This window comes from Neomonachus schauinslandi, chromosome 9, assembly GCF_002201575.2.
Source record: "Neomonachus schauinslandi chromosome 9, ASM220157v2, whole genome shotgun sequence".
Taxonomy (NCBI): Eukaryota; Metazoa; Chordata; class Mammalia; order Carnivora; family Phocidae; genus Neomonachus; species Neomonachus schauinslandi.
Genome location: NC_058411.1, coordinates 89,353,816 through 89,369,273, shown reverse-complemented (window position 1 = coordinate 89,369,273; position 15,458 = coordinate 89,353,816). Strand labels below are relative to the sequence as shown.

The 15,458-nt window shown below is 40.9% G+C and overlaps 1 protein-coding gene across 2 annotated transcripts in view; it reads right to left on the bottom strand.

Moving 5' to 3' along the window:
• The window catches only part of GALK2 (galactokinase 2), a 118,703-nt gene that overhangs the window by 38,773 nt on the left and 64,472 nt on the right, over positions 1 to 15,458 (bottom strand). For both annotated transcript variants that reach the window (XM_044917858.1, XM_021693811.1), the window contains exon 6: positions 215 to 313. In XM_044917858.1, coding sequence (XP_044773793.1) covers positions 215 to 313 — 99 coding nt within the window. The remainder of the gene's footprint in view (positions 1 to 214; positions 314 to 15,458) is intronic.

The following is a 15,458-nucleotide window of genomic DNA, read 5'->3' as shown; positions in this document are numbered from 1 at the left end:
AGGCACAAGAGAAAAACAGATCTGAGGTATGATTCTGGGAGCCTAAGGAAGAGGTGATCAACATGAAACAGAATAGGTGAACTGGTAGCAGCCTTGAACTACAAAGCAGATGATAAATACCATTTATAATAGAACCTAAGAAAATTCACTGCCCAGAACCTCTCCATATGAACTTTCCCTAGTTGATATTTCCAAATAGCTCAATGTCACATACAGTTCCTTCTTCTGCAAGAAATGATATGGACTGGTCCATCCCTCCTCCTTCAGTGCCAATATAACGCTCACTCTTGGCACAGATTTCCGCAAGTTCCACCTGAAAAAGTAAAAATTGATTTGCACTGTGAGTACAGAGTAATTTATTTCTCATTCATTTCTTACTCCAGGCATGACAGATAGGTTTGAATTCCAGTGCCAACTCTGATCAATTGACAAAAGTTGCCTGAAGCACTGTGTAACAAGGACTCTAAGACTACCATTGAGCTCAATAGGAAAACATACCATGATGAATTAACATTTGCAGTGGGATGGAATGAGATACTTGCTGCGCATGCCATGTATTTGCTCTCCATAAAAGACTCCATAGGGCACGCAGTTTCTTCCATCTTTCTGTTTGCTCCATCCCTCTCTAGACTAGCATCACCAAAAATCTCATATGGGTACTCACTCATTTCTCCCTTCCTTTGTGTTCCTTTGTTTCCCCACAGTGGACTTTTCTAGTATCCACACAGCCAAAGTGGGGTCATGCAACTTTATCCTCCAGTCAAAAAGTATTGCTGACTGTGTGGCATTTCCATTAAATGTAAGAATCATCATGAAATTCTTGTCATTTCACATCCCTTTCATCAAGAAAGATCATGAACTAGCATCATCTCCCTAGACACATCTTCCTCCAACCATGATGAAGAGGCCCAACACACAAACACAGTTCTAACCCAAACTGACTATGTCAAAATATGTGTTTAAGAATCTTAAATGGCGGGCGCCTGGGTGGCTCAGTTGGTTAAGCGACTGCCTTCGGCTCGGGTCATGATCCTGGAGTCCCTGGATCGAGTCCCGCATCGGGCTCCCTGCTCGGCAGGGAGTCTGCTTCTCCCTCTGACCCTCCCCCCTCTCATGTGCTCTCTCTCATTCTCTCTCAAATAAATAAATAAAATCTTTAAAAAAAATTAAAAAAATAGGGGCACCTGGGTGGCTCAGTTGGTTAAGCGACTGCCTTCGGCTCAGGTCATGATCCTGGAGTCCCGGGATCGAGTCCCACATCAGGCTCCCTGCTCAGCAGGGGGTCTGCTTCCCCCTCTGCCCTCTCCCTCTCGTGCTCTCTGTCTCTCATTCTCTCTCTCTCAAATAAATAAATAAAAATCTTTAAAAAAATAAAAAAAAAAAATTAAAAAAATAAAAAAAGAATCTTAAATGGCTTCCTACTGATTAATGAAATAAGTTTAAGCTCCTCAATCTGGCATTTCAAAGCCTTCTAAAATGTGCAACCAATTTGCATAGGAAATCATATTATCTACCACTCTTTTCCAATTAGATTTGTCTCCTTGACCATCTCACACATTTGTGCAACCTGGTATTACTCCCTATCTTTTCTCATATAAATCCCATAGCCAGTCAATACCCAGCTTACCAATTACCTACTATGGACAAGTCACTGGGCTGACCACTCAAATCTTCTTCCATCATAAAGTATTCCTCTAATATTGTTCCTACTATGGCATCCCCTTTCTCTGAACTTCTACAATTATCCATTTAATATCATCCATTTACTCACTTTACTATTCATCCAACCATTCATTCATTTTTTTCTTTCTTCTAAGACTTGATTCAGGCCCTTACTATTTCTTACCTGTTTTTACTGGAAGATCCTCCTAGAACGATCATTCTGAAACTGATAATCGTCTCTGGCCTGCTTGGTTGCCAACACCTTGAGGCTCATATTGCTCAACATGTCTTTAGTCCATAAAGACACAATGTCTTTAATGACATCCCTCGCTCACTTCTCCAGCCTGCTCTCCTACCACTAACCCTGGAAACCCTAAGTTCGGACCATCAGGAATACTGAACAAATACTTTTCTTTATTACCCTTAAGCTCTTTCATCTCTCAGTGCCTTTCAAAGTGTGATTTTTGGTCCTCCTCACTCAATACTCCTCTCTCCAGCATCCCCCACTAGTCATCAGGATCAACTCAAGCATTGCCTCTCCCTGGAACCCACACCACCACCTAAATGCACACACACCACATAACGCCTCCTCTACATCCTTGTATATTAATTATTCTATTCTCATTTATCAAGCCATCCTTTAAGTGTGGATTTACTAGTCTTTTTACCCACCAGTCTATGAGAGCCCACTTAACTAATGTGACTGAATCACATAGTGTTTATTACCATTCTTTAATTGTGTCAGGTTTCAATCACATCTGTTTTCCCTGGAAAATTGTCAGTCTTATAAGAGACAGACAAATTCTGGTGTTTCTATTGTGTCCCCAACCTCACACAATGCTGAGCAACATAGTAAATAATAAATACCTGCTGCTTTCACTTTCTGAGAATAGCTGCCCCAATACCATCTGAGAGATTCTGTGTCATATTCCTTGTTGGTCATGTGGATTCACTAACATTAACTTCGCCTTGTGACACGAGGTAAACTTGGGACTTTGATGTAATGAGTGTCGCGCATGGCTTTGCTAAACACACAGCCAAGTGACCTGCCCATATTAGGCACATTAAAAATACATCAAAAACTAATGATGTACTGTATGGTGACTAACGTAACACAATAAAAAAATGAATTAAAAAAAATAAAGTAGCAGGGCGCGTGGGTGGCTCACTTGTTAAGCATTTGCCTTCGGCTCAGGTCATGATCCCAGGGTCCTGGGATCGAGCCCCGCATCGGGCTCCCTGCTCAGCGGGAAGGCTGCTTCTCCCTCTCCCACTCCCCCTGCTTGTGTTCCCTCTCTCTCTGTGTCTCTCTCTGTCAAATAAATAAAATCTTTAAAAAAATAAATAAAGTAGTAAATAAAAGGTCAAAACACCTAGATTTTAAAATGTAAAGAAACAATATACCCAGGTGAAGAAGTTCACATAGCATTTGGTTAAGAATGATGAGACCTGAGTCTCTGTCACCCTCAGCCAGTGTGAAAAGTCACCTCCCCAACAACATTAATAATAGCCACATTTACATGCTAAGTACCTGGCACGATCTCTTCTGTGAGCAGTATCCTCTCTGGTTATCTTCCTTACACAGATAAGGAAAATGGGATTTGGAGACATATAACAGAAAATGGGAAAGCCATTTGAACCTCATCTACCTGACTCCATAGCCTATGCTCTTTTCACACTGGACTTCAGGATGTGAGGGCAATCTGGCTGCGACATCTGTCACCCCACTGATCGCCAGGGTTGATTCGGCTGATCTGGCTGGCTAGGCGGGTGTCCCCTTCCTCCCTCACCGCTCCATGTGCGTCCCTCCCGAAGCTGCGCGCTCGGTCGACGAGGACGACCTTCCCCGATAGAGGAGGACCGTTCTTCGGTCAAGGGTATATGAGTAGCTGCGCTCCCCTGCTAGAACCTCCAAACAAGCTCTCACACTGGACTTCATTACTCCTCTCCTGGCCCCACCCCCCTGGGGATAATATAACCTATTTTCTCAATACCTCAAAGGGATGTGAAATGACAAATGAGATCACCAAAAGTTAAGTATCCTCCCTTTTATGAGAAAAGAAACTAAAGCACTGAGAAATATATGCTTACTGATTATTTTAAAAAATGTCTTCCATGTGGCAACAATAGGATACTTTTACTTTAAACAGGATGTTAATTTTTCCAGACTATCTATCTGGACAAATTTCAGAGAGACCCCAGAAGCCCCCAGCAGCTCTGTGTCAAGGAGAGTCCACCTGCAGGGATATGGACATGCCTACACTTTGCTGAATTCTGACAGATGGATCCCATGACTGGACAGACAATACCCAAGAGTTCTAAATATGAGGAAACAAAAGAAAATGAAGATATGGAAGCCAAAAAATAAAAGGATGATTCATCTTACAGTCCCCCCAAAGCACATAAGGAAATCAGTAGTAAATAGGGAGGAAAAAAACCAGTACCAGACACTTCCAAACCTTGGTTAAAGCCCCAAAGCTCTGCCAACTAGCTGTTGTAGATTTCTTAATTTTTCCGTTTCCATGTCTTCAATACTGTTAATAATAATAATGATAGTTTTAGCAATTAAGATTTATTGAGCACTTACTATATGCCAGGCACTGTTCTAATTACTTTGTATGAATTAATTATTTACTTCTTATAATGACTCTATAAGATAGGTAGTATATACTCATTTTACAGATGAGGAAACTGAGCGGGTTTATTAGCTGAGACTAAACTAGTAATTACGAAAGGTGAAATTCAAACAAACTGTCTAACTCCAAAGCCTATACTCTTAATCACCATGCTATTATAACCTCCCTTTCATAATATAGAGAAAAATACCCACCTCCCTAGCTATGGGATTATTGTGATAATCCAGTGAATTAAATAAAAATACCTCATAAGCTCTAAAGAACTATACAATTGTTAATTTTATTATTTGTACATAATGAATAAGGAATCATTTGATTTACACAAGTAGCTAAGTTCCAAGCCAAAAGTAAAGACAGGTATAATTATTCTGGAAAACAGAACTGTTTTTAAAAGTGTTTAGGAAAAGACAGAATGTAAAAGATTCCAGATGCCCCCAGGAGAACTAATTTAACAATAGGCAGTTATAGAGCCTGAGACGAACAGGAGAGTGTGTGCTCTATTTGAAGCAGTTTAGTCTTACTAGGGTTGGGGGGGTGGTCCCTGCCTGCCAAACAAAACATGCTTGTAGTAGAAACTTCAACTGCAGGCCTGCAAGTGGCTCTTCCAGTGACCCTAGCCCTTCACTCCCATACCAAAAGCAAAAAGTCAAATCCAAAATGGTTATGACATGTGAAGAAACTAGAAACAAAAGTTTTTTTAAATCTCAAATCCTGATTAAGCAAAAAAAATTGCATTCTTCTGTAGGTCCATAGCCTTAGCCAGAGACGTCATGACCCAAACTCAGAAACCCATTAATAGAGGGACCTTAACAGCAGGGGGTGTAAATGGGAGCAGAGAATGCCTGTCATTCTGGGTAATGTGAGGGATACATGTGAGCCAGCCATGCCTATTCTGTCTTTGGGGACCCTGGAAATAGAACTATAAAAAAGTCCTCCAAGGGCGCCTGGGTGGCTCAGTTGGTTAAGCAACTGCCTTCGGCTCAGGTCATGATCCTGGAGTCCCGGGATCAAGTCCCGCATCCGGGCTCCCTGCTCAGCAGGGAGTCTGCTTCTCCCTCTGACCCTCCTCCCTCTCATGCTCTCTGTCTCTCATTCTCTCTCTCAAATAAATAAATAAAATCTAAAAAAAAAAAAAAAAAAGTCCTCCAAGAGTTATAATCCTTGCAAAGAACTAAATCAATACTCCATTCAGATTTGAAGTTATGTAAAATAGCAATAGATTTCAGGAGAGTAAGAAGATAGGTCAAAAACACATTAACATAGTGTATGCAAAGAAACCTATCAGAATTTCAAACAAAGATCAAATAGAATTTGAGGACCCAATTCATTTTAACAAAGGATAAAGTTATCTTTTTCCTGGATGTTTAAAGGATTCTGAGGCTCCCTCATTTCTCCTATCTCCCCACACCACACACACACACACACACACACACACACACACACACACACACACAAGCCCTGATAACGCTCAGGCAAGAATAGCAAAGCTCTGAGTGAAAAGGGACTCATTCTCCTCCCCACCAATATATTTTCTTCTGCCCTTACACCTGAATACTTCAAGAACCCCAGGTGCCTCCAAAGTAGTCACTTGTAGCATTTAGCTCTATTCCTTCCTATAAAATACTAATGTCTGAGAATCATTAGGGATGATAATTTGATTGCATGAGGAAGTTTTCCAAAATTTATACCTAATAAACTCATTTCTACTTTCAACTCCTGCTCTCTGGACAGTTAAGAGAAACCTGGCATTATTCATAGACCTTCTTTTATTTTTTTTTAAATTTTTTTATTGTTATGTTAATCACCACACATTACATCATTAGTTTTTGATGTAGTGTTCCATGATTCATTGTTTGTGCATAACACCCAGTGCTCCATGCAGAATGTGCCCTCCTCAATACCCACCACCAGGCTAACTCATCCTCCCGCCCCCCTCCCCTCTAGAACCCTCAGTTTGTTTTTCAGAGTCCATCGTCATAGACCTTCTTTTAAAGCTACCAAAGATAGTTAAGCTAATTTAGCCCTTTGTGTGTTCTTCTCTTGAAGCAGCCTGGGAAAGAATCAAAAGTCACATGGGTTCCCAAATTAAACAGCTTACCCATCTGCTGGCCAGTGGGGCATTGGTAAGAGGAGAAATAACAGGGTTAGATTTAATAGTCACTGAGAAAGGGGGCGCCTGGGTGGCTTAATCAGTTAAGCGTCCGACTCTTGATTTTGGTTCAGGTCATGATCTCAGGGTCCCTGCTCAGCAGGGAGTCTGCTTGTCTCCCCCTTCCTTTGCCCCTCCCTCCCCTGCCCCATTCTCTCTCTCTCTCTCTCCCTCTTTCTAGAATAAATAAATCTTTTTTTAAAAAGATTTTAGAATCTGAGAAGGGCTGAAGATTCATGAATGTATTGCCTAGCTAAATCTGGATATTTATAAAAACAACAATAAAACAAAAAGACTCAAGATATTAACTTAGTAATTTCTATCTTTGTTTAACAGTTCTATTAATGAGATGGTTAAAAATAGAATAATTACATGATCAGGAAGTATTAATCTCTTTGAGTCAGTTAGCCATGACTATGAGGTGCCTTTCAATTCAGAACACAAGCCCTTAACCAAGACAGCAGCATCCAGCTATTATTGGCCACCCCAAGTGCAAGTCAAGAGAAAGGAAGGAAATGAACAGTCCCATTTATTCACTCAACAATCCTTTAAACAGTGTCCCACATATAAGTGGGAAGGACAGTGTCTTCCCTCAAGGAGTTCTCAATACTGATATTGTCTTCAGGTGAACAAGTCCTTCAAAAGAAAGTGTAAAACTAGTGTGCTAGTCAGCTTCTGATTACCCCTCTCGGTCTTCTGTTCACCCGCCTTCTTCTGCTATCTGCCGCAGGAGGCTGCCCAGCATGAACTGTATCAAGAGGTTGCTATGAATTCTGCTTCCCGTTGGGTTCTTCCAACAGAGAGCTCTGGCAGGAAATGAGAAATTGAAAGTGTGAGAGAAGAATAGTGAGGTCAGGTCCCTCCCAGCCAAGGTCACTTTTAGGCCCAAGGGCGGTAACAACTCAGCTACAAGTAGTCCTGGGTTTCCATACACCTACCTTTGTAAATTGTCCTTTATTATTGAGTGTGCTGTTTTCTATTATGATCCTGACTGATATATCTAGATAAGGTGAAAATATTAATGGCTCCTCTGACTTTTCTTTACATCAAATATTTTCCCTATTTTTCTCCCCCCCGCAATACTTGTCCATCTTAACTTTTAAAATACCTGGGTTCTTACCTGGGACTATTTTCAAATTATTCCCCAAACTGGCAAACCTATTAGGTAGAGCCCCACCAGGTAGGAGAAACTCTTCATGAAACAGGACGAAGGAAAGCCTAAAAGAGACTGATTAGACTTGCTTTGTTTTGTAACATGGCTGATGACCAAGCACTAGCTTGTAGACATTTTGGAGTGTTTAAAAAAAAAAAATGGCTTGCTTTAATTTAAAACAAAACAAAACAAAAAGAAGGAGGCTATTATTTCTTCTCCATATCTCTAATTCAAAGGGATGTAACCCAAAGAGATTAGTCACCTTTACATTTTTTACTTCAAGAAAAGTTGCCTGAGGACAATGAGGGCCTATTCCCAAAATGCACACAGCAGATACATCTGACCCTGATGATGGTTCAGACTAAAAAAAGTTCCAGTAAGTAATGCAGGGAAGAAAAAAGAAGAAGTTAAAATATTTAAAAGATCCAATGTGGGGTGCCTAGGTGGCTCAGTAGGTAAGGCGTCTGCCTTCAGCTGAGGTCACGATCCCAAAGTCCTGCTCAGTGGGGAGCCCCCTTCTCCCTCTCCCCCCTGCTTGAGCTCTCTTGCTATCTCTCTCTCTCAAATAAATAAATAAAATCTTAAAAAAAAAAGATCCAATGCTACAGAGAAACAACAATGAGGAGGGTTCTCAAAAGTAAATGTGAAAAACCTGATAAAATCTAGAACCAATCAAAGAATATGCCACAAGCACTCACAAGCGTGTATGACAAAAAGAAAAAAAAAAAAGAACAAAAGTAGACTCCTCCATCTGTGTACACTGGAGAGAACATAATCTAATGAACCTGGAGAAGGCTAGTAGTTGGAACACATAGCTCCAAAAATATCTAAGGTGCTTAGTGAGGACAGAAGCATAGTCTTCAAGTCAACTCCCTCCAAACTCTAAAGAAACAAAGAAAACTTCCCCAACCTAACTGACCTGCAATCTGCAATCATGGAGGGACCCAGATTCAGAAAGGAGGCCGTCAACAGACAGGAGCATAGTATTTTATGGAAAACAGTTTGGGATCCCAGGCTCATGGGGATTCTGACAAAATGCCCAAGATAGGTTTCTCCTAGACCTCCACCATTGCTGCCTATGCTGGAGGAGGGAGAGCGCTCTGAGGGGTGTGATAACATACAGCCCTTGCTATTTCTCCAAATGATGATCCTAGAAGTGCACGTGTGTGGTAAGACCATTAAAAGACTAACATGAGGGGCGCCTGAGTGGCTCAGTCATTAGGCGTCTGCCTTCGGCTCAGGTCATGATCTCAGCGTCCTGGGATCGAGCCCCGCATCGGGCTCCCTGCTCGGCGGGAAGCCTGCTTCTCCCTCTCCCACTCCTCCTGCTTGTGTTCCCTCTCTCGCTGTGCCTCTCTCTCTCTGTCAAATAAATAAATAAAATCTTAAAAAAAAAAAAAAAGACTAACATGAATCTAAAAGGTGATGATGAGAGGCAAAGGGAGGAAATACAGAGCTGTGCTGCTGTGAGGGTCTCAGACACAGCATTAGTGTCACCTGGGGACTGATGAGAAGGGCAGACTCAGGCCCCACCCCAGACCTGCTGAATCAGAATCTGTAACTTAACAAGATCCCCCCACCCCACATTAAATTTGAAAGCACTCCTCTCAATTATTTCCTGCATTGAGGCTTAATAAATTTAGCAGAGAGGGAAGAATCAGAAGAAAGGGAAGGAAGCTAACAAAGCAAATGTCTTCTAAGGTCAAACACTATGTGGGGTATTTTACATGTGCCATATGATTTAGTCTCCAAAACATCCCTGAAATGTCAGAATTATAACTGCTATTTTATAGAGAAAGAAATTGAGACTCAAAGAAGTCAACAAGCTAACCTAAGATTCAGAGCCAGATAGATAGGTCTGGTTCAAAGTCCACGAGGATACCTTGTTCCCCTGCCTCAGACAACAGATGCTGTGCCTGGATACTGGGCCCTGGTAAGCAGATGGAGCAAAATTTATGCATACCCAAACTAAACATCCCTTCTGTTAGAATGAACAATGAAGTTGGCCATGAGCCCTAGGATGCAGACACTTCTGAGTCATCATAATTTCATTCCATTTTATCCCCAGAGGAGGGGGGGGAATCCATCTCTCTGGATGGTCTGGGCTTGGGGTGGGGGGGGGGTTGGGGAGGTGGACTTCCCATTATCCATCTCCAAATAGAATCCCAAGCACCTCCTTCCCAAACAGCCTCAACCCAAAGTGATCTCAATATAAGGCTGACATCTTGGTATGATTTCTGCAGCCTAATAATAATAGCAGCTAACACACTGAGACAGACACTGTTCCAAGCACTTTTCATGTATTATCAAATTTCAAATTCATGAAGGAGGTTTTTATTACTAAATTCATTTTATAATGAAGAAACTGAAGCATAGAGAGGCTAAGTAAATTCCCCAAGATTATTCAGCTACTAAGTGACACAGTCAGGATTTGAACTCTTGAGTTTTAGCTCTATGCTTTTGACCACAATACTATGCTTTATCCCCAAGAGGAGCAGAATTTCAGAGGTAGATCAGAACCCAAAATTCAGGAGCCTCAAAAAGCCTCCGTGAGTACTTTTATCACTCACTAGCACAATTAATTCAACCCCTTTCCTTGTTTAAATTCTAAAAAAATAAAGCAGCAAACACATACCAAGTAACTATTACAGGGGGGTGGGAGGGGGGCACTGCCAAAAAAAAAAGTTGTGGCAAGACAGGCAGAAAGCAGAAGCCCAGCCAGATTGATGGAATCAGACAAGAATATGACCCAAGTCATTGCTACTAAATACCAAAAGGGCCTCCAATGCCTGTGGTAAAGGCTGGTGTTGCTCAATTGGCTGACAGACCATTTATTTTGGCTCTGACCTTTGAATGATGCTAAATAATGATGATAATAATGGATGGGCAGTAGGCCTACAATCTCTGTGGTTTGGCAAGTGTTTCCTGGAACTGCACGTCCCTTCCCATGGTCAAAGGGACACTCCCATTCCCCAGGGGAGGGTTCTTCATACAGAGTTTTGAGCAGCACAGGCCTGTCCCACCCTCAAGGTCCTAACTGCAGTAACTCTGACTGTAAACCAATCTGGACTCTCTGGGAGAAGGTAAAGAAAAAGCCGGGGCATTAAGTATGATTTACACCTCTCACTCCCCAACATAATCACAACTGTTAAAATTAAAACATGTTAGTTTTCCTAGTATGACTCCAACTATACAGAAATAGACCCAAACCAAAGACGAAAAAATAAGTGCCATGGATCATCATCAAAATCCACCAAATCCCTAACTCGGTATACACATCAGCCTTGGAGAAAGGGTTCTATGTGTACAATATTCAATTCACAAAGACTGTGACATGAAGTGGGAAGAATCTTTAGGGTCAGGAAATGGTGGAGAGTGTTAAAAGCGTTGTTACAAGTGAAGTAAACTGATTTTACTGAATTGTGCTCAGATGTTATGCCAAGAGCATCTAGTAAAGGTCAGTATAAGAAATAGTCATGTGAACATCACTGTTGCATTTTTCAGACTGATGGAGAGGTCATTCTCACTATGTTTTGTGTGCTATAAAGAATCCATGTAAGAAACACATTTTAGAATTTAATACCCCCAGGGAAACCATAGCGTCTTCTGAAGAACTGAAATGATTTCTCTCTTCTGGTCACAAGACCTACATAACTTACTATGTTTCCTTGTTAAGTTGGCTTCCAGGAATCTCAGCAAACTATTAAACAAAACCCAATTACATTAAGTAACTAACAGTTTTTACAATTACATTAAGTAATTAGCAGTCATTAAAAGGTGTGTTTTCATTTCTTTCCTTTGCCCTAGTTTTCTGTATCTAATTTATTAACCTTATTGAATATATATTCTTGGTCATATAATTCTTAAGATTTTCTTCAAAATAAATAGGCACTTGGAACAAATAAAAGAAAAAATTGAGACATAACATGCATCAGATGGAATAGTTATGTTAAGAGGGGCAATGAAAAACAACAGTACATACTAAGAAGAGAAAGTAAAAATAGCAATGAGGTCCAGTAATCATATTCCAGAAGGAATAGCTGAAAAAATAGTGGATATGTGACCTAAAGAAAGAGTAAGAGGAACCAGAAGAACTTCTTCAAACTTTGAAAGACTCTAATAGAAAAAGGAGAAACAGACCCATAAATACAGAGAACAAACCAGTGGTTGGCAGAGGGGAGGGGATGGTGGGAAGGGAAAAGTGGGTGAAGGAGAGTGGGAGATACAGGCTTCCAGTTATGAGATGAGTAAATCATGGGAATAAAAGGCACAGCATAGGGAATATAGTCAATGGTATCGTAATAGTGTTGTATGGTGACAAATGGTAGCTACACTTGTCGTGAGCACAGCATAACACACAGAGTTGTTGATCACTATGTTGTACACCTGAAACTACTGTGACATTGTGTGTCAACTATACATCAATTTAAAAAGAGAAAAAGAAAAAAGAAGATACTTGTCTTCTGCCAGTCCATTAAAAAAAAGGAAAAAAGAAAAAGAAGGAGAAAATTGGGGATTCAGATAGAAAGGATTAAGTTGTGATTAAATATAAGAAAAATCTTTCCAATGCCTAAAGTGGTCCAAGAATGAAAAGGACTAATTCGTGAATCAATTAGATCACTGGGGATATTCAATCAGAGGCTAGAAAATTGTCTCCTGTGAATGTTGAAGAGCAGAATCTTGCTCCAGTTGGCAGGTGACTAGCATATGCACATAGGAGAGGGTCCCTGAGAGTTGGGGTTCAGACACAGGAACCCTTAACTTCAACTGTTGGGGAAACTACATATTTCCTTACCTTCCCCAAGACTATAAATATTATAACTATTTAGTCTGAGAAAAGATGAAGATGAAAATAGAAGGCCTAGAGACTCTGCTGTGACTCAAGGAACTTCTGCTTGCTTCACAAAGTATTTCCAAGGGAGGAGAAGATTCCCTGCCCTCTGTAGGGTGGGAGAGGGAAGTAAAGACAGAACTTTATAAAACAGTAGGGTATTTCCATTTTGCCCTATATCCCAAAATGTGGATTCTTAGGCACACATGTATCTGTCATCCATCATCTCTATGAGGCCCTTTCAGGCACATGCTGGCTTGGGGCCAGCAGGACAGCTTACCTTCACCCGCCACGTGATCTACCAGGCCCCCTCTCTGCACTGCACATCATACCCTATGTAAGGGCAGCTAGGAACAGATTGATGTGATCTTTTATACAGCATTTTTGAACATATATCCAGAGCTCTATACCATGTACTGCAGGAGAACCAAAAGAAGTACCAAAATCCATCCAATATCTGCTTTCATGAATGGACAGTGTTATTACAAATCACTAGCCCAAGGACAGACTAATCTGAAAGGCAGAAAAACTGACTGAAAAAAACTTGTCCTTTGGAAAATAAATGTCTGATTGCAATCTCTTTCTCCAGATTTTCACTCCTTGTTGGGTACCCATATGTAGTCATTCCTGACACTCCCCTAAATTACAAATGTTATAGTGTGTTCAACAAAAGACCAAGGTGAAAACAAACAGTATTGGAAATGATACTGCATAAACACTCTCCTGAATGTTAAGTACAGAAATGCCAGATAATGGTTTAGCAAACTCTTGGCAGCAGGTTTCAGAGGAAGGGCAGATAATTTCTAATGGAAGAACTAACCTAGACCAGGAGATGTTTCCAATTGGTAAGGTAATTTGTTACAAAATACATCCACCTTACATCCTGCCAACACATGGAACAAGAGATACTAATGTTGTCTAAAGGGGGGTGGGGGGGTAGGAAAGAAGGGGAGAAAAATACAAAGATGGTTTCCAAGAGATACCGGTAAGGATGGGCCCTGGCTGCTTTGCTAAGTGGGTAACAGTCTCTCTGCCACTGGACCCAACAGCAACCTGCAACATCAGCCACAGTCCTGACCACCTGTGCCTTGGAAGGCAGCTCTGCTCACTTCCCTCTTCAGCTCATGAGTCTTCCCTTCCACTTCCTTGGGAGGATATGTACATTATTTATTTCTATAGCTAGTTTTTTGTTTGTTTACTAATGTGTCTTTCTTTAATTAACATATAATTTATTATTTGTTTCAAGGGTACAGGTCTGTGATTCATCAGTCTTACACAATTCACAGCACTCACCATAGTACATATCCTCCCCAATGTCCATCACCCAGCCACCCCATCCCTTCCACCCCCCTCCACTCCAGCAACCCTCAGTTTGTTTCCTGAGATTGAGTCTCTTATGGTTTGTCTCCCTCTCTGGTTTCATCTTCTTTCATTTTCCCTCCCCTCCCCTATGATTCTCTGTCTCGTTTCTCAAATTCCTTGTATCAGTGAGATCTATAGCTAAAGTTTTAGCTCTTCAAAGCATGGTATAATGCTCTGTGCTTTATGTCAACATATGACATATACTTTAAAAAACAGGTCATTTTTGCCTGTCCTCTCCTACTCCACTTCCACATCTCGACTTACTCCACAAGGCCTTCCCTAAAACTCACTCCCCATGTAAACTGGGTCCTTCTGTTTTTCTTTCTCTTAGTCTCTTCCTGTCATAGTATTTATCGCAACCTGTGTGGAGATATTTGTGTATGTTTGTTTAATACTGGTCTCCCCCATTTGTCTAAGCTCTGTGAGGTGAGGGAGCATGTGTCTGTTCACTCCTGTATCTATAATAGGTAACCTATTTGTGGATAAATGAATATTGAATGAATATATTAACAAATGAATATACGATGTCAACTTCTCATCCCCCTACTAATCTACCATATTTAGAAACAAAAATATGCCCAGGGGCACCTGGGTGGCTCAGTCAGTTAAGCGTCTGACTCTTGATTTTGGCACAGGTCAAGATCTCAAAGTCGTGAGATTTAAGCCTGCACTGGGCTCTGTGCTGGGCTCTGTGCTGGGTGTGGAGCCTACTTAAGATTCTCTTCCCCCTCCCTTTGCCCCTCCCCCTCCCTTTGTCCCTCTCTAAAAATAATAATAATAATAATAATAAAGAAACAAACAAACAAAAATATGCCCCTAGTAAATGAATATGTATGAAATAAAAACCCTGGAACCACTCACTACTCAGCCATCACATGACACTGGCACATCATGTAGAGTGGAATACCACTTTCTCTCTTTTGCTTCCTTTAGAGTTTATTCTTCCTTACACTTCCATGTGCTGAGATACAGGAAAAAAAAAAACCCAGAAAACTCATTACCTTCAATAATTTCCACCTTCCACATTGGACAATAATATAAAAGAGAGAAGAATTTCACTTCTTTCTGTTTTTCTAATCTATTTCATGGAAAATGTTCCAGTGATCATCAAAATATCTACAATGTCAACAACATGAAAAGGAAGAAATAAAAGACCTAGAAAATTCTTCCGAAGATTGAGTTAATCACCAATGCCCAATGAGTTAATCAATCAGTACTATGTAATGAAACATCCATAAAAAACCTTAAATGACTGGGTGTAGAGAGCTTGGTAAACACATCAAGGTGCTGGCAGTGTACACATCCAAAGAAGGCGCAGACGCTCTGTGCCACCTCCTCGTCCCACATTTCTTCTATGCATCTCTTCCATTTGACTGTTTCTGACTTGTATGTTTTATATAAACCAGTAATAATAAGTAAAGGGCTTTCCTGAGTTCTGTGAGTCATTCTAGCAAATTATTGAAACTGAAGAGAGGGTTGGTGGAACCCCTGAATTTACAGCTGGTTGGTCAGAAGTACAAGTACAATTGGGAGCTGCAATTGGCATTTGAAGTGGGTGGGGGGGCAGTCTTGTAAAACTGAGTCCTTAACTTATGGAATCTGATGCTAACTCCAGGTAGATTGGATTGGATTGGATTGGATTGGATTGGATTGGATTGGATTGGA